This window comes from Podarcis muralis, chromosome 13 (genome assembly GCF_964188315.1).
Source record: "Podarcis muralis chromosome 13, rPodMur119.hap1.1, whole genome shotgun sequence".
Classification (NCBI taxonomy): domain Eukaryota; kingdom Metazoa; phylum Chordata; class Lepidosauria; order Squamata; family Lacertidae; genus Podarcis; species Podarcis muralis.
This window is the reverse complement of record NC_135667.1, coordinates 39,926,420-39,945,344: the sequence shown is the minus strand read 5'-3', so window position 1 is coordinate 39,945,344 and position 18,925 is coordinate 39,926,420. Positions and strand designations below refer to the sequence as shown.

The 18,925-nt window shown below is 47.2% G+C and overlaps 1 protein-coding gene across 1 annotated transcript; it reads left to right on the top strand.

Annotated features, from left to right (window-relative positions):
- Positions 1 to 307: 307 nt before the first annotated feature.
- METTL16 (methyltransferase 16, RNA N6-adenosine) lies at positions 308 to 13,650 on the top strand. Its single transcript, XM_028703088.2, has 9 exons — positions 308 to 743; positions 4,057 to 4,259; positions 5,654 to 5,794; positions 7,028 to 7,143; positions 7,604 to 7,746; positions 8,549 to 8,618; positions 10,096 to 10,185; positions 11,745 to 11,918; positions 12,040 to 13,650. The coding sequence occupies exons 1-9, from the start codon at positions 616 to 618 to the stop codon at positions 12,733 to 12,735; spliced, it is 1,761 nt and encodes a 586-aa protein (XP_028558921.2). The 5' UTR covers positions 308 to 615; the 3' UTR covers positions 12,736 to 13,650.
- The last annotated feature ends 5,275 nt before the right edge of the window (positions 13,651 to 18,925 follow it).

The window sequence follows — 18,925 nt, the reverse complement described above, 5'->3', positions numbered from 1 at the left end:
CACCAAAAAAAACAGCGACAATTTGTTGTTGACAAAGGACAGCTGGACATATAAAGGGCCCCATTACCTTCAGTAGCTTAGGGCCACATCAAACCTAAATCCGGCCCTGGGTGAACTAAGTTACTAAGAGATCCCTGCATTGAGGGAGCTGGGCTACTGGGTGACCCTGGAGTCCCTCGGAACTCTATGGTCATATGTGAACGCGCGCAGGCGCAGCTGCCGCTCTTTGTGAGGGGACGGGAGGACTTTTTAACCATAGAGTTGCCCAGCGGGATAGCCGGGCACAGCAACCCCTCGTCGCCTGACTTCCTGTCTGTGTCTGTGTGTGAGGTGACGGCTGTACCGGAAGCGCAGGGCCGCCTACAACTCTCGGGCTTTTCTCCCATTCTCTGCTCCTCCGCAACTTCTTCGCCTCCGGGGACGACGACGACGACGACTCGGCGCATCTTCTGCGAGGACTGCTTGCTGAGGGGGCCCGGCATCCTGAGGGGCGAGAGATACCGCGCAGCGCAGGCCTTTTCGCGCACGAGACGCGCGCGTGCTGCGCGGGCGCCTTTACCTGCCAACAGGTGTTTCGTTTCCCAGAGCGACCCCCGTCCGGCCCGCGCTCCCGGGATGGCCCTCAACAAATCAATGCACGCGAGGAACAGATACAAGGACAAGCCGCCGGATTTCGCTTACCTGGCATCCAAGTACCCGGAATTTAAACAACACGTGCAGATAAATTTGTCCGGGAGGGTGAGGTAAGTTCTCAGTAGCATATGCATGTATTCTGTATAATAGAGTATAATATAGTAATATTATTTATTTATTTATTTATTTGAAATCAATTTTTTAAAAAGTTTCAGGAGAGTCTTTATGTATGTTACAGTTGCTGCCAGAATTCTAATCGCAAAAGGCTGGAAGGGAGAGGATATTTCCATCTAAATTAGAATGGCAAAACAAAATGAGAGAGTGCGCTGAACTGGCGAGATTATCAGCAAGGTTAAGGGACGTTACAGATGGAAAATTTATCAGAGAGTGGGATATATGCAGAGTATATGTAAAAGAACATTGTCAAAAAGATCAATCCGTTGGCAGGTCTTGACTGAGCTTCGGTGTGTAGGTAGGATAATTTTATAAAATAAAATTTATAGTAAGTCAAATAACATGGAGAAAGTAAAGTTTAAGCGCATATTTAAGGAAATTAATTCAGGAACTCAAGGGGAAGATCGGAGGTCTTTTCAAATTTAATCACAGATGGATGTACAAAGCAAGTACTAGTTAAAGAATGAATAATTGTTTATTTCATATTTTGCCTATAACATCTATTGCATACTTCTGTTACAAAGTTTTCAACCGATAAAGCATTTAAAAACTGGAGGGGGGGAGTGAAATCATTTTTATTTGATTTTACAGATATGAATTTATAACATTCCAAATGCATATCCATATATAGAGATTACTCTGAATCTTGAGACTTCCCCCCCCCATGGGTCCTATTGTCAATATTTACAACTGCATATTATTCCATACAAAAATAATAGTATTGTTTTTATAATATAGTAATATTATAATATAGAAAATAACACTATAAATAGTATCTATAGAAGTAATATTATAAATAATAATTTTATTCTTCTCAGTAGCCTAATATAATGTAACATAATTATAATTATATTAGGCTGCCAATAAGAATCGCACTTCATGCCGATAGCAAAAAGGCAAGGTTTTTTTGTGGGGTTTTTTGCCCTGCATCCAAAAACTTGAGCCACTTGGGGGTTAGAGGAGGAATCACAGAACTGTAGAGTTGGAAGGGAGCCTGCCCCCCCCCGGGGGCATTTAGTCCAACCTGCTGCAATGCAGGAATCTTTTTACCCTATGTGGCGTCCAGTGCCACGTTACTCAGATTAAGTGTCTTATGCTCTACCAGCATAAACTGGAGTTTATGATATGCGTCGTGTTCATTTGCAGGCACGGGCCTGGTTCAGCCTTGGAAATAAGCCCACAAATGCTACTACAGTCATACCTCGTGTTGTGCTCTGCTCTTCTTACGGACTTTCAGCTTACGAACATGGCAAACCCAGAAGTGTTTACTTCCTGGTTTGCTGCATGCACAGAAGCGATCTGCACGCTTTGCGCACGTGCAGAAGCGCTTGATCGTCACGCACATGCGCGGAAGAGGCACTCTAGTTGCGGACTTTTGGGGTGCAAACGGCACCCCAAAACGGATTACCGTATTTTTCGCACCATAGGGCGCACCGGACCATAGGGCGCACCCAGTTTTTTGGGGGGGAAATAAAGGGAAAAAAATTATTTCCCCCCCAGGCGCGGGGCTGGGGGAAGCTCGAGCTTCCGCCGACCCCAGCCCCCAAACAGGCAGCTCTCTGCAAGTGGTGGGAGCGCTCCCGCTGCTTGCTGAGAGGTGCGCGAAGCCTGGACGTGCTGAGCTGAGCGTGCGCAGGCTTCAGCATGCAGGCAAGTCTCCGCAAGCAGCGGGAGCACTCCCGCTGCTTGCGGAGAGGTCCGCGAAGCCTGGACGTGCTGAGCTCAGCGCGCGCAGGCTTCAGCATGCAGGCAAGTCTCCGCAAGCAGCGGGAGCGCTCCCGCTGCTTGCGGAGAGGTCCGCGAAGCCTGGACGTGCTGAGCTCAGCGCGCGCAGGCTTCAGCATGCAGGCAAGTCTCTGCAAGCAGCGGGAACGCTCCCGCTGCTTGCGGAGAGGTCCGCGAAGCCTGGACGTGCTGAGCTCAGCGCGCGCAGGCTTCAGCATGCAGGCAAGTCTCTGCAAGCAGCGGGAACGCTCCCGCTGCTTGCGGAGAGGTCCGCGAAGCCTGGACGTGCTGAGCGCAGCGCGCGCAGGCTTCAGCATGCAGGCAAGTCTCTGCAAGCAGCGGGAACGCTCCCGCTGCTTGCGGAGAGGTCCGCGAAGCCTGGACGTGCTGAGCTCAGCGCGCGCAGGCTTCAGCATGCAGGCAAGTCTCTGCAAGCAGCGGGAACGCTCCCGCTGCTTGCGGAGAGGTCCGCGAAGCCTGGACGTGCTGAGCTCAGCGCGCGCAGGCTTCAGCATGCAGGCAAGTCTCTGCAAGCAGCGGGAACGCTCCCGCTGCTTGCGGAGAGGTCCGCGAAGCCTGGACGTGCTGAGCGCAGCGCGCGCAGGCTTCAGCATGCAGGCAAGTCTCTGCAAGCAGCGGGAACGCTCCCGCTGCTTGCGGAGAGGTCCGCGAAGCCTGGACGTGCTGAGCTCAGCGCGCGCAGGCTTCAGCATGCAGGCAAGTCTCTGCAAGCAGCGGGAACGCTCCCGCTGCTTGCGGAGAGGTCCGCGAAGCCTGGACGTGCTGAGCTCAGCGCGCGCAGGCTTCAGCATGCAGGCAAGTCTCTGCAAGCAGCGGGAACGCTCCCGCTGCTTGCGGAGAGGTCCGCGAAGCCTGGACGTGCTGAGCGCAGCGCGCGCAGGCTTCAGCATGCAGGCAAGTCTCTGCAAGCAGCGGGAACGCGAAGCCTGGAGAGCGTGAGGGGTCGGTGCGCACCGACCCCTCTCACTCTCCAGGCTTCAGCGAAAGCCTGCATTCGCACCATAGGACGCACACACATTTCCCCTTCATTTTTGGAGGGGGAAAAGTGCGTCCTATGGTGCGAAAAATACGGTAAGTCCGCAACTAGAGGTACCACTGTACATCACTAAGAGACTAGTAGCCTGCAGTTTCCATTCCAGCCACATAGGAGGGAAGCCCCTTCCTTCACATAGAGGTTTGACCACAGCGCACCAAACCAAGCTCCTCCTCATTGGTGCCCCCAAGTGGATATCTTTATTCTCTTGCCACCTCCACTGAAACAGCTTTTTAACCTCTGGAATCTTACTGGCCCAGCCAGCTTTCAGTACTGGGTAGAGTGGTGAGATAATCAGGCTTGGGTTGAACAACAAGGCCTCAAAGCTTTTTCTTTCCTTTTAAATTCCCTGCTATTCTTATTTGCAAGAGTAAACGTAGCCAAGTCTGGCATCTGTAGTGCATTCCACACTATGTTCCTTGATGCGAAACAGGAATTCTTCAGCTCACCTATTATCTTGTTCCTTTCAGTGTGAACTTCAAGGATCCAGAAGCGGTGAGAGCCTTAACATGCACCCTGTTGAAAGAAGACTTTGGACTACAAATTGACATACCTTTGGAAAGGCTCATTCCGACTGTCCCCTTGAGGCTCAACTATATCCACTGGGTCGAAGATCTGATTGCTCAGCAGGACGCTGCTGCTAAAGATTCAGCTACATGGGGAATAGACATAGGTATGCTTCGTGTGGGTGACTTGCAGATCAGTCCTAAGTCCCACTACACACATGGGCCACTTGTATTGTCACAGTATCACCATAATTTAGCCTTTGTCCTCTAAGTTCCCAGCACAAAAGTTGAGGGGGGGGGGGAATGCTATTACAAAAAGCACAGAGCAGAGCATCAGACACACACCCCAGCATATAATGGGAGCGGACTGTCTATGCTCCCATGATAACCAGGCATCCAGCCCACTCACAACAATGGGGAGACACCTCTATGATGTCCCCCTCCCCATACATAACCCACCAGGCAAAATGACACCACAGTGCCCTCCCATGTAATGTCCAGGAGTCCTGAGAGAGGATACATATAAGAGTTTTAAGAAGACCGGTGTTTGCAACGCTATTTGTGTGAACTTGTAAAGTTCACACAAAATGTCCTTTCTGCTTAGTTTTGATCACCAAAGATTTCCCGCATCAATGCTCAGGCATGTGATATGAAGCCACATTTGTCTTTGTTACTTTCTCCCTTTCAGGGGTTTATGTACATCTGTGGGTGTGCTCTGACTGGGCGTAGATTTAGTCTGAATCCACTGTGAAGGAGTAAGTGCTTTTTGACCATAAAGTCCAGTGGATTATTTTTCATTCATGCCACTTCTGTAGCCGGCACAAATTTCTTCTGGGGACAGAGTTGTGGCGAGGCAGAGGTGGTTAGATCAGTCATCCCCAACCTTCGGCCCTCCAGATGTTTTGAACTACATTTCCCATCATCCCTGATCACTGGTCCTGTTAGCTAGGGATCGTGGGAGTTGTAGGCCAAAACATCTGGAGAGCCGCAGGTTGGGGGTGCCTGGGTTAGAGGATTTGCCATATCCTGCCCAGGTTTCTTCCCCAATTTCCCACTTTGCTGGTGGAGTTTTGTTGGTGTATCTTCAGTGGTTGAGGTTTATGTGGGGTTATGCTGGTGTAGCAGGGTTTTCATCATACACCATGGCTCCCCAGCTAGCACATCTGGGAATAGGACTGCGCCCTAACTCTGATTTTCAAGATCGTTTCATTGAGATTCTGTGAAGTGCAACAGACAGTTTTCATAGCAGAACTGCAAAGAACAACACTGAATGTTCTGGCTGGATTGAAAACTCTGTCTGTCTTTGGTGTGTCAGTTCTTTACTCGCCTTATTTTGCCTGCTTGTGAAATATCAAGTGTTGCAAGGTATTTTGTGGAATAGGAAATACTCTTCTCAAACAGTGGCACTAAGTAGAAAGTAATTTAGCATGTTCTACCTAATAGTACTTGCTGGCCAACTGGTAAAATTCAGAGAGAGAGCCTTAGAAAATGCATTCTGGGTTGTATATTTTGAATGCTCTTTAGTGTTTTAACTTTTGCACTTTTCTTGGGTGTCTTGCAGGAACGGGTGCATCTTGTATTTACCCATTACTTGGTGCAACTTTGAATGGATGGTATTTCATTGCAACAGAAGTGGATGATGTGTGTTTCAGCTTTGCCAAGAAAAATGTGGAGCAAAACAACTTATCCAACCTTATAAAAGGTATCATTGCATCCCTCTTGTCCCAATCTTATTCTGCAAAGTAGTTTGCATACAGGCAAAATTAGCCTTGCATTGCATTATTTTGGGGCTGTTCATTTGGGTACAGAAGCCCAGAGTTTTGTTTATACAGTGGTACCTTGGTTCTCAAACTTGATCCGTTCCGGGAGTCCGTTCGGCTCCCGAAACCGTTCAAAAACCAAGGCACGGCTTCCAGTTGGCTGCAGGAGCTTCCTGCAGTTAATCAGAAGCCACGTCGGACGTTCGGCTTCCAAAAAACATTCGCAAACTGGAACACTTACTTCTGGGTTTGTGGCATTCAAAAGCCGATTTGTTCAACAACCAAGCCATTTGGGAACTAAGGTACCACTGTATATAATGATTCCCCCACCTTGAATTTTTGTTGGTGGCGCTGTGGGTAAAACCTCAGTGCTTAGGCCTTGCCGATCGCATGGTCGGCGGTTTGAATCCCCGCGGCGGGGTGAGCTCCCGTCTTTCGGTCCCAGCTCCTGCCCACCTAGCAGTTCGAAAACACCCTTAGGTGCAAGTAGATAAATAGGTACCGCTTTATAGCGGGAAGGTAAACGGCGTTTCCGTGTGCTGCGCTGGTGCTGGCTCGCCAGAGCAGCTTTGTCACGCTGGCCACGTGACCCGGAAGTGTCTCCGGACAGCGCTGGCCCCCGGCCTCTTAAGTGAGATGGGCGCACAACCCTAGAGTAGGACACGACTGGCCCGTACGGGCAGGGGTACCTTTACTTTTTTAGTGCCAATGGAGAAGAAAACAATCCCCAAAATTCCTAACCGCCTTTCCAACCAACCCAACCCGTAAAGAGCAGAGAAGGAAAAAGGGGGGAAAGGTTAAAAGAGAATGGAAGGGGGTGGCTGGTAGGAAGAAGGCCAAGAGGAAGCATAGCAACAGCAGAGATCTGGTGTATTACTCCTCAAAGTGGCTTGCTTGTTCATCTTTTGCTACTGAAGTGGATCTCCAATCACCGTTGGAAAAGTGAGCAACTATTTTATGAGGTCTAACATTAGTGACATAATAGCATTTGTATTGTGAATGTCCATGATGCGGCCAACATGTTGTGCTGTGGTTATGATATTAAGCTTTCCACCTTTATAAAAGTGGGTTGCCTTTGTCTTTTTTGTCTGAAGTAGCATATAATGATCTCTAGAAGCTCGGTTGAAAGTAAGCAAATGTCTGGTTTCCCCCCTCTGTGCTTCCTTTTCTTTCAGTGGTTAAAGTACCACAAAAGACACTCCTGCTGGATGCCTTGGAAGAAGAGTCTGGGGTCGTCTATGATTTCTGCATGTGCAACCCTCCTTTCTTTGCCAACCAGCTGGAAGCAAAGGTATGTTGATTGCTGATCCTCTGCCCTGGGCTTCTGTTTGTGTTGACACATGCTCATTCTGGACACATGCCCTTCACAGCTGAAATGCTTGAAGTATACAGTGGTACTTCAGGTTACATATGCTTCAGGTTACAGACTCCGCTAACCCAGAAATAGTGCTTCAGGTTAAGAACTTTGCTTCAGGATGAGAACAGAAATCGTGCTCTGGTGGCGTGGCAGCAGCAGGAGGCCCCTTTGGTTAAAGTGGTGCTTCAGGTTAAGAACAGTTTCAGGTTAAGTACAGACCTCTGGAATGAATTAAGTACTTAGCACGAGGTACCACTGTAATTTGATGCTGTGTCGGAAGACAGTTGGGAGAGGCGGAAGAACCTAAGCATCTGTAAAGTTTTTCATACAGTCAGTTTGCATGGCTACGGAAGCAAGCTAAGCGTTAATGATGCCCACTTTCATTTTTTGCCAGGGAGTAAATTCTCGTAATCCCAGAAGACCCCCTCCCAGCTCTGTCAACACTGGAGGGATCACTGAGATCATGGCTGAAGGAGGAGAGCTGGAATTTGTCAAGAGAATAATCCACGATAGCCTGCAGCTTAAAAAAAGATTACGGTAAGAATTTAAATATAATGTTTTTATTGTTTATATGCCACCCATCTGACTTGCCCCAGCCACTCTTGACGGCTTCCAACAAAACATAAAAAACGCAATGAAATATCAAACATTAAAAACTTTCCTATACAGGCTGCCTTCAGATGACTTCTAAAAGTCAAATAGTTGTTCATGGGAGGGCGCCACTGCTGAGAAGGCCCTCTGCCTGGTTCCCTGTAACTTTACTTCTCGCAGTGAGCAAACTACCAGAAGACCCTCGGAGCTGGATCAAATAAATCAAATAAAAAACTTGTTGTTTATAGCCAAAGGCCATCAAAATCCAGTATTAACAATAAAAAATATATCATTTAAAATACACACATAATAATGAGAATATCAGTATCTTCACTGTAGATTAAAAACAAAACAATCCTCTCCAGTCTTCATAGGAAATAAAATTAAATCATCATCATGATGATGTTGATGATTTATACAACTGAAACCACTGATTAAAATATATTTGTGATGTGGCACGAATTCCAATGCTTGGAATAAAGTTGTTGGGCTTTGGTTTTGAGCAGCTGTTTTGCTCTAGTAGGAGGAAGAAAAGGTGCGCTCTTAACATTATTTCCAAATCTTGGAGTATAGTTCACCCATGACTGTAAGAGAGTCTACAGTTGTTCCTCAAAGCATTTTCCTTTTTCAAATTGGCAGTCATGAGACCTTTGTGTTATGAAACTTGAACCCCCTAAGAGGCTAGTTTTGAGAGAGCTCAGTCTGATTTCTAAACTCCTTGGTTCTGAAATGTCTTTCATTACTGCAGGTGGTACAGTTGCATGCTGGGGAAGAAGTGCAGCCTGGCACCCCTGAAAGAGGAGCTTCGGGTCCATGGGGTAAGCATTTCTGTAAACACACCACAGCTATCTGTATTACATCTGTTCGCAGCTGCACTTTCCATTTGTGTGAAATACTAAACGGTTTTTCCACTGGCAGGCTGCAGAACCTGGCACCCCTATTGATCTAACACACTACTTGAAAGGAGGTCCCACCGACTGCAATGGCCCTTATATCCAGGCAGGTGTGTGTAAGACACCAACCTTAGTCAACACAGCAGAGTTCAAGAATTTAATGCACGATGGACAAAAGTAGCATTCCTCATGCATTAAAACCTGTTTTTTTCAGAGGTGTGTTCTCACCAACAACCAATGTGGGGTTGACTGCGAGACATGTATCTCCCTCCTTCAGCTGCATGCAGGGCTCCTCAGCCCAGCCCAGCTGCGGCTGCCGGAAGGGCTGTCCTTCGGAACCCCTTTTGCAGAAGTTCTAGAACCTGGATTGAAAATGCAGCTGAAAATAGTGGTAGCCTTTTCAATGCTCCACCTGTCTGTTAAACAGCAAAGATACACCTCCCTGCAAGGAGAAAAAGAGTGTGCCAATCCTGTTGTGCCAGCTTTCTAACTACAGGGAGTTGTTTTCTGTGGGAGAGCACTCAACCCTGCCTGCATCTGCAGTCTGAAGTAGCCCAGTCAGTCCTGTTTATGTTTGTGTCCTGCTTTTTCTTCCACTGAACTCATTTAAATCACAGGAATCCAAGATGTGCCACCATGTAGGAACTAGCCTGACCTAGACTTGCTTAGCTTCAACAAGGTGGCTGCATCTTACACCTAATTCTTCTTATAATGCTTTACTTGGCTTTTACCTCTAATCAGAAAATCCGCTGCTTGTGGTGGTGGTGTGTGGCTTTGGCAGTAGTGTGCGGTGGAGCTGTGAGCGGACTCAAGCTTCTTCCTTTCCCCCGCGCAGAAACATCAGGCGGCAGGCTCAGGAGGGCGAGTTCCCACGCTCTGCTGGACCCCTAGAACCCCCACTCCTCTGTGGGGGGGGTTCGGGGGGGGGGGCTCCTAGCCTTGGCACTTGCCCCCAAGGCTCTATCCACCAGGACCGTGTCATCCTTTAAGCAGACGACATGGAGCGCACCACCATTACCTCTGCGGCGAACCGGAAGTCTGCCTTCAGAGCATTTCCTGGCCTCCAGATTACTCTGCCCCCTTCCTTGTTCCTGCTCCATTCTACTGCACCATAGACCCAGCCTCATTTAGCTCCCTGTGAACTGGACAAGAAGGTTATTTGTCTATGCTGCCTGTGATCAGAGGCTTTGGAGGAAAGGACCGCAGACACCTTTGTGTGTGTGTGTGTGTGTGTGTGTGTGTGTGTGTGTGTGAAATGTTGTAATGTTGAGCTAAAAGAGTAAAATGCCACCATGGGATGTTTTGGGGTCCCAGCTCAAAATAGGTCTGAAGTCATAATGAGTTACTGAAGGAAATAACTCCCCAAATGTAAGGCTGGCTTGCTGTTTTTCTTTGTGTGCAGGTTCCTAAAGTCACCCACACTGAATTCTGCCAAGGTCGCACCATGAGGTGGGCGCTGGCTTGGAGCTTCTATGAAAATGTCAAAGTGCCAGTAAGTGCCCTCGTGTCTTTCCCGCAATTCGTTATCTTGTGTTATCGCTTAGGACTCTCCCTTAATGCTTCGCAAGCTCCTGAGTTTCCATAGGCCTGGTGGGATGGGGTGAAGAAGACCTCTGTTTGATAAACACACATTCAGATCTCTGATTAGTTGCACAAAATTACTTGAGTGATTACTCGAGTAATCAAATTTCTGTGCCCCCCCCCTTTTTTTTGCTTCTTCCTTAGTTTCTTGACAGCATACGTCAACTATGTCAGTGAATGTACAGACTGCAACTATCAGATTCAGATGTACGAAATTCTCTTGGACCATAGTACATAACTGGCAGAAATTGAATTACCGTATTTTTCGCTTTATTGGACGCAGTTTTTCCCCTTCAAAAATTGAGGGGAAATGTGTGTGCGTCCTATGGAGCAAATGCAGGCTTGTTCCATAGCCGCGCGCAACCCCTCTGGCAGGGAGAGGCTGCATGGGGCTATGGCTTCTTTAGCCCTGCGCAGCCTCTCCCGGCAGGGAGAGATTGCGCGGGGCTAAAGAGGAAGCCAAAGCAGCGAGCGGGATCCATCCCGCTGGCTGCCTTGGCTTGTGCCATAGCCGTGCGCAACCCCTCCAGCAGGGAGAGGTTGTGCGCAGCCTGTACGCTGCTCTTTGGGACTGGGGGGGGGTATATTTTTTTTATTGGTTTTCCCGTCTAAAAACTAGGTGCGTCCTATGGTCCGGTGCACCCTATGGTGCGAAAAATACAGTACATGCTTTGTTCAATATGAGTTTAATTTTCCCCCCAATTGCTACTGAACAGTTCATTTTTTTCCTCCCTCAGTCCATATGTAATGTATTTATTTTGCAATAATTGTGTTTTTGTGTTACTCGTTCTCCCATTTCCCCTATTTGGGGATTTTCTTTCTTTCCAATACTAATCATACATAATTCTAGCTGCTATTGCTGTACAATGTAGTTCTTGGTTTGGGTCCTAAGAAATCTTAACTTACAGAAGTTCACAGAAGGAATATTTCCCATTACCTCTTTTCTCTATAGCCACCTGTGCCCCCCAAGATGTTATGGGGGGCGCTCCTGAACCTCATGTGCGCTGCTAATTACTAATTATGTAAAGGTAAAGGACCCCTGACAGTTAAGTCCAGTCACGATTGACTCTGGGGTTGCAGCACTCATCTCGCTTTACTGACCGAGGGAGACGACGTTTGTCCTCAGACAGTTTTTCCGGGTCATGTTGCCAGCACGACTAAGCCGCTTTCTGGCGAACCAGAGCAGCGCACAGAAACGCCGTTTACCTTCCTGCCGGAACAGTACCTATTTATCTACTTGCACTTCGATGTGCTTTCGAACTGCTAGGTTGGCAGGAGCTGGGACCGAGCAACGGGAGCTCACCCCGTCGTGGGGATTCAAACCGCTGACCTTCTGATCGGCAAGCTATAGGTTCAGTGGGGACCACAGCACCACCCGTGTCCCTATTTACACATTTTCTGTTCATGCTCTGAATACTGCGTTACTATTCTTTAGATTTTTAATTATTCCATTTCCTCTTTTCCCCTCAGTCGCCTCCTTCTAAGAAACGAAAGCTAGAGAAGCCTCGGAAACCAATCACGTTCCTAGTCTTGGCGTCTACAGCTAAAGAGTTAGCTACGAAAGCTTCCTCAGTGGGGATTGATGCTGTTGAAGGGATGGCAGTAGTTGCAGCATGGATTAGAAAAATCCTCACTGACCTGAAGGTAATAGTAACTGCAACAATTCTCCCTTTGCTTTCCTCTTTTAAATGTGATGCCATTTCAGGAAGCAGCAAATTTACACCAGCGAATCACACTAAAACTCTGTGCGCGTTTGCTTCAATAGGTGCAGCACAAATGCATTCCCTGCGGGAAAGACGAGATCAGTTTGTTCCTAACAGCTGTAGAAAACTCCTGGATTCACTTGCGGAGGAAGAAGAGGGATCGTGTCAGGCAGCTGCGCGAACTTCCTCGGGCCTCTGTGGATTTCCTCCAAGCCACAACAGAAGGAAAGAAGCTGAACGATGCAAGTAACATCACAGAAGGCGACCAAGGTGAGCCTGCTGGAGGAGACAAGGAAGGACTTGCTGAAGACGACAGAGGTGGGCCTGGGGAAGACAACGGAGGTAGGTCCACAGAAGATGGAAAAGACAGATCCACTGAAGAGGCATTGGCGGGACTTGGTTGCAGCCTTGAGTCCCGAGAGGATGGCAGACTGAATAGCGCGCCTGATACTGAAGAAGAAAACCTCGAGGGACATACCAAAGAAAACAGCCAAGCAGAGGAACCAGCTGTTGTTTCAGCAAGCTTAGAAGATTCCAGTGATGGAAAAGCGGAGAGGTCCAAGGACTTTGGCGCTGGTTGCCTAGGTATTGAGCTTGGAGAGGGTGAATGGTTCCTTTTCAAGTGTATGTTAGTTGTGAAGAAAGAAGGGGACGATTCTTTAGTAGAAATGCACTGGATTGAGGGGCAAAACAGAGACTTAATGAACCAGCTGTGTACCTATTTAAAGAACCAAATTTTTCGGTTGGCCACAACATAAGGATCTACGTGAACGAGGAACATTATGTTAGCCTTATTTTTGTAATCATGGCTTTTGTGTTAGCATACATTTAAGGACATCTTTGCTATGAAAAGTGGCTATTTTTAAATCACTTGTGAAGTTTGAAGTTCTGGAAATTCATAAAGGCCTTGGAAATAATTTGTGGATAGCATCCAGACTGGACTAGGTGCACTTAGTACTCGTTGACACCAATATGAAAATTCATTCGTGGCTTAAGTTGCACAGACTTCAGTGGGAACTAAGTGCAAACTAACATAATCCTGGACCCTACGCATTTTGTGTAACAAATTTTTAGCTGTTGAGATAACATACTAGAAAGCAGCACTGTGTCTGTCTTAAAAAGGCAATGTTGTTGTGGATTCTTCATTGGCTTTTCCATGTGCTTAGTGGGAATTTTCCACAGTTGTATCTGTCCCCTGTTTCCCTTGACAAGTGATATTATTGGCACCTGTGTTCACAAGTCACAAGTGAAGTGGGATGGTGAACAATTTAACCTGAATGCCTACATTACTCCTGCTTTGTTCCTCTACCGATAATAAGCAGCAAACTATGATCCTTGGCTAACCATTACATTTGAAATCAAAACTCTGGTTTGTTTCACTCAAACCCCCCATTTGGTAAGCCAAGAACCAGAACGGCAAAGGGTATTCAGGTACAAGTTACAAAGAATTATGGTATGGATTGAAAATATATAAAGACACTTTAGGGACTTGGCAAGCATGTGTGACATACTAGAGCCAGGTGAAACATCCTAAACATTTCAGGTTGGGAAGAATTTGAGTGCCGTAAAATGGATATTATAAAGAGAGCAAATTTGACTGTGTTAAGCTACATGATGATGTGATATATTGGTTTTTTATATTAAAAAAAATCACATAATAAAATATTTTTTAAGAGCTGCTGTTCTTTTTTCAGGTGAACAAATTGTGCAATGTTCACCTGTTTCTTCAAGCTCCCTACTGCCATCTGGTGTACAATTCATGATATATATATATATATATATATATATATATATATATATATATATATGCGCAGTTGTTTCTTCTCTCTTACCCTGTGAGCATTGGGCCTAAGCTGGATTCTTCTGCAAACTGTGTTGTAAGGAACTTTACTGCAAGAGCACACCTTTGGGATGGAGGCTTTCTCTTAAGTAAGGGAGAAAAACATCTCCCTCTGGGGATTTAAACTTCCCTGGGGATTTAAACCAGGACTCAAAATGAAAATCAAAGAACAAGAATGGGAAGCCAGTAACTCCCACCAGCTCCAGCCAATATGGCCAGGGATGATAAAGAACAATACAAGTTCTCTGCTGTCGAACAGGAGGCTGAGCAAACGAAATGTCTCCAGAGGGACTGGGAAGGAAAGTGGTCAAGGTCATCTTTTCTTGGTGGCACTGGCCTACAAGCACCCAGTAGACAGAATTGATGCCAACATTCCCACCACCTTTTACTGTCCAGAGAATGGGGCCAAAGGCTGATCTTCTCGTACTGTTTCTGCTCTCAAGGAGGTGGGCTCAGGCTAAAGGTAAAGGTACCCCTGCCCGTACGGGCCAGTCTTGACAGACTCTAGGTTGTGTGCCCATCTCACTCAAGAGGCCGGGGGCCAGCGCTGTCCGGAGACACTTCCGGGTCACGTGGCCAGCGTGACATCGCTGCTCTGGCAAGCCAGAGCCGCACACGGAAACGCCGTTTACCTTCCCGCTAGTAAGCGGTCCCTATTTATCTACTTGCACCCGGGGGTGCTTTTGAACTGCTAGGTTGGCAGGCGCTGGGACCGAACAACGGGAGCGCACCCCGCCGCGGGGATTCGAACCACCGACCTTTCGATCGGCAAGCCCTAGGCGCTGAGGCTTTTACCCACAGCGCCACCCGCGTCCCATGGGCTCAGGCTAGCCAGCAGCAAAGAAACGAGCTTGAGTGATCAAGGGCTTGCTTTGTTTGTCAGACATCTGTATTCTCAGAACAGTTGGGTTTGACTTGGGATGAAGAGGAGAACAGAGAATCGTAGAGCTGGAAGGGACCCTGAGGGTCATCCAGTCCAACCCCCTGGAATGCAGGCATCTCAACTAAAGCATCCATGACAGATGGCCTCTGCTTAGAAACCTCCCAAGTGCCGTGAACTGGCAGGATGAGAGAGAGGAGGAAGAGGATCCTGTCAAGGAGTGTAGCCAGGACTGGGACAAGCAGGGGATGGGGAAGGAAGTACAGGGTGACAGAGGATGGCGAGGGGGTGGGGGTCAGGGCAAAGGAACCAGAGCAGCAAGAGCCAGAGGCATAGCTGTCAACGTTTCCCTTTTTTAAAGGGAAATTCCCTTATTCCAAATAGGATTCCTCGCAGGAAAAGGGAAAAATTGACAGCTATGGCCAGAGGGGCCCCTGTCTCCAACATGGTGGGCTCTGAAGCATAGGGAGCAGCAAGAGATGTGCTCTAGGAAGCTGGGCAAGCAAGGGCCCACAGCCCAGCTCACTAGCTGGCCAGGTGGAGCTCACTAGCTCTGGGAGGAGGTGTGTGATTCCTCAGCTGGAGAAGGCTTGGAACAGGTGAGAATCACATGCCTCCTCAAGCCCAGGTGCTGCACTCAGCATGCAAAGTGCAAAAGGGAAGCAGAGGTGCTGTGACTGTTCAATTGGCTTGGCTGTTCCTGGACCTCTGCAGGGCTGTGCTTTGGGTTTGACTCTGGAGCATATCCTGACTGTTGGACTTTAGACTTGGCCTACTTGGGTCAAACCTGGCCTGCGTTTCCTGACCTTTTGGATTTTCAACTTTCCTTGCGTGGATTGATTCCTGGTCTTTGGACTTGACCTACTGACTTGCCACCAGGTAAGCCAGGGGTTCAGGACACCAAGAAAGGAGACTCCACAATCTCCTGAGGGAGTCTGTTCCACTGTCAGAAGGTTCTTTCTGATGTTTAGCTGAAATCTCCTTTAAGCCATTGGTTTGAGTCTTACCCTCCAGAGCAGGAGAAAACAAGCTTGTTCCATCTTCCCATGAGACAGCCCTTGAGATATTTGAAAATGGCTATCATATCTCCTCTCTCTTCATTTCCGAGTGAAACATACCCAGCTTTCTCAACATGGAGACTTCTGCTTGCTTCCTTGGGCATTGAACCCACAGTCTCAGTATTGGTTGCATCTCCCTCTGACCCAACACCTCTTTCAGCTAAACCATTAACTTGTGGGTAGCATGGGCTGGTAATCATGTGAACAAATTCCTGTTCTCATGCAAACTTGGGGAATTCTTCCAGCTGTGCACTGAGGCCCGTTGTCTGAAATTAATACATTGCAAATGTTGTACCTGAAAATTTAACCTTGGTTGCCTTGAAGAAGTCGTTGCAATAGTTGCAAGCAAGTACTGTGTGTCATGACTGAATATCCTCTGCTGCTACAGATCCATTGCTTGAACTTGGCAGGTCCTGTTGGGTGACATCTGGATTTGTCATGCACACTTTGTGGTTCTGTATTTGCTACTTTACACAGATGCTATACTACAATACCTTCAGTCTTTGCATTCATACTGGGCCAATACAGTGCATCCTTTGCCTGATGTTTCTGGAGAACTGCTCCAAGATGTCCTTCATTAATCGTTTGCAGGATACCTTTGTGCATCTCTCCTGGAATTGCCTGTCTACTCTTCTTTGAGCATCATGCCATTTTCTACAGCTCTGTCTTTCTGAAAGTCCTTGACTGGCTTGGGAGCCTGTTTGTGCATGGGCTGTCCTGTCCTTATGCTTTCCCTTTGGAGAGTTAATGAACCAGCACTGTTTGTTGTCTGCTATTTCAACTGCCGTGCTTGTGGATGCAGGTAAGCATCATAGGAACATGTGCACCTGTTTTTCCATGTCTTCCTCCTCTTTCATTTATTGCATGTCTGCCGAGTGTTAAGGCAGGAGGTCTACCATTGGGATTCTCTTCTGGATTTTGTATTTGATTAATAAGGCGGTATTTTTGCAGGTTCAGTATCTTAAGTCAATGTTGTATGAGGATGTCAATGCTCAGAGGAGAGAAATTTTTAGTATTTTCTTGAGTAGTTTGTGAGCCATTTTCACTGCTACCAGCTGCCCATTTAGGTACACTAATGAAATTCTTGACATCCTGCTACAATGGCAGATAATTATTTTGTTTGCTTGAAAAACACTTGATATTTATTTTTCCCCACCCCTCAAGGCAGATGAATGAAAAAAGCCTCCATACTTTTCCTAGCTGAAAAGCACCATTAAGCGCTGCCGTGTCTGAGTATCTTTTTTCCAATAGAAGAATAAATTTATGGAGGAAATCTTTGCCAGATTTTCCTCCTTGAGGTTAAGATAGCCAGCTTCTGTGCCTCCCTTTCTCTGTTGTTGTTGTTGTTGTTCTTAGTATCGACTAGACATTTAGCGGTTCTTAGTTGTCCTTAGCCAACTTTTTCTCTGCTCCTTTCTGCGGCACTGTGACTACATTTCCTGTTCTGGTGACAATCTGATCTTCCAGCGTGGTCCTAGCCAGCCCCTTCTCTCTTTGTCTTCCTGCTCTCTGAGAAATGAATTATTAATGGTGCATTAAATGGAGGCTGGCCGGGGGCCAAGGGATGGTGCTAATCAGGAGCTAATTGAGGAAGAAATGAGATACTCTTCCCAGCCGCCCAAGCATGGGGTACGCAGTGGCCTGTTACCAAAGGTGACCGCTTCGTAATGCCTCAGCTCTGGGGAATGGCACATAAACAGCCAGTGGGGCACCCTGAGTGCAGCTGGATAGAACGCTGCTCTGCAGCCTTCCATTATTCCTCGTCTTTCCTTCCCTCTTCCTCATCGCTTGCTGTCAAGGCTTATTTGAGGCAGGGGCCGTGAAGACTTTGCCCTGGAACCTGCCACTGTGGTTAGAACTAAGAAATTCTTATGCCTCTGAGCAAGAGCCAAATGCCATTCCTTTTCTGCCCAATGACCAGAGTCTGTTTCCGCAGGTCAGGTTCCGGAGATGAACTATGGGGCAAGGAAACATAATGTGTCTTCAATAATAATAATAATAATAATATTTATACCCCACCCATCTGGCTGGGTTTCCCCAGCCACCCTGGGTGGCTCCCATCAAAATATTAAAAACATGATAACACATCAAACATTAAAAACTTCCCTTAAGATGGCTGCCTTCAGATGTCTTCTATAAGTCAGATAGTTGTTTATTTCCTTGACATCTAGTGGGAGGGTGTTTCACTAGCGAGAAGCCCTCTGCCTGGTTCCCTGTTTCAACAAACAGACCTCTCTGCATGGGGTAATTGATGTTCAGAGCATATCCCCTTTTTATTTATTTTTAATGTTATCCAAGAATAATCTTCCTTTTAGGTCGCTCATGCCTGATACACCCAGATTTCCATTTTAGCATCATGAGAAGAATGGAGGGAGGTACTCGAATGCCCAGTAGTGGCTGTTCAAAGTTATGATATAAAATAAAATTAGGTTTATTCTGCAGGGAAACGGTTATTTCTGGAGCAGTCGTGGAATCGGCTTGCTTGACATTTTCTTAGCCCCGAAGGCAGAGGTAACCTTCAGGAAATCAAGAGCACGTTCTTCACAGCAACAGCAAAGTTGGGGAGAGGGTTGAAAGAAAATTAGGGAGGGTGTGGATAGATTGGGTTTTGAGTTGTTTTGCTGTCTTGAAGTGAGAATGTAGCCATGCTCCACCCTCTCTTCCTCTGGGCATGTCCTTGAGAGTGTTCCTGATTGTTATCCCCTCCTCCTTCCCTGTTAACATAAAATGTGAACACTTGTTCTGTGTGGGGTTAGACTTGCTATTAGTGAGGTGACCCTCTCAGGCTGCTGATTTCGGTGTTGTGAAAGGACAGCAGATTGTCGGCAATTCAGTTTGTTAGTGTTGGATTTTTGCTGCCAGGAAAGCAAGACAGGTGCTTGGGTTTTCTGCCTCAAGGGCCAAAATAACTTGGCCAGCTTTGGGTGCACTGTGATCTACGCATGTTCATGTTGTTTTCTGCTCCACCCCAGGCAAAAAAATGTCATGGGAATTGGGAAATGATTGGGGAAGAGGAGCTGCAATTCAGAAAACATGGCGAGAAGATCGGAGGGGACAACCCAATTTTCTCAGTCCACATTCCTGATTAAACTGGAGTTACTGGAATTCTAGGCAGGAAATTGCCTGTACTTTCCATTGGGTAGACCCTGACACAGGACCAATCAGAATGG

What these genes read in the sequence shown, in the direction of transcription:
- METTL16 (XM_028703088.2), top strand. Translation starts at nt 616, where the DNA reads ATGGCCCTCAACAAATCAATGCACGCGAGGAACAGATACAAGGACAAG. An exon ending in AATTTGTCCGGGAGGGTGAG is followed by an intron (nt 744 to 4,056) that starts GTAAGTTCTCAG and finishes TGTTCCTTTCAG; the next exon opens with TGTGAACTTCAAGGATCCAG. An exon ending in TACATGGGGAATAGACATAG is followed by an intron (nt 4,260 to 5,653) that starts GTATGCTTCGTG and finishes GGTGTCTTGCAG; the next exon opens with GAACGGGTGCATCTTGTATT.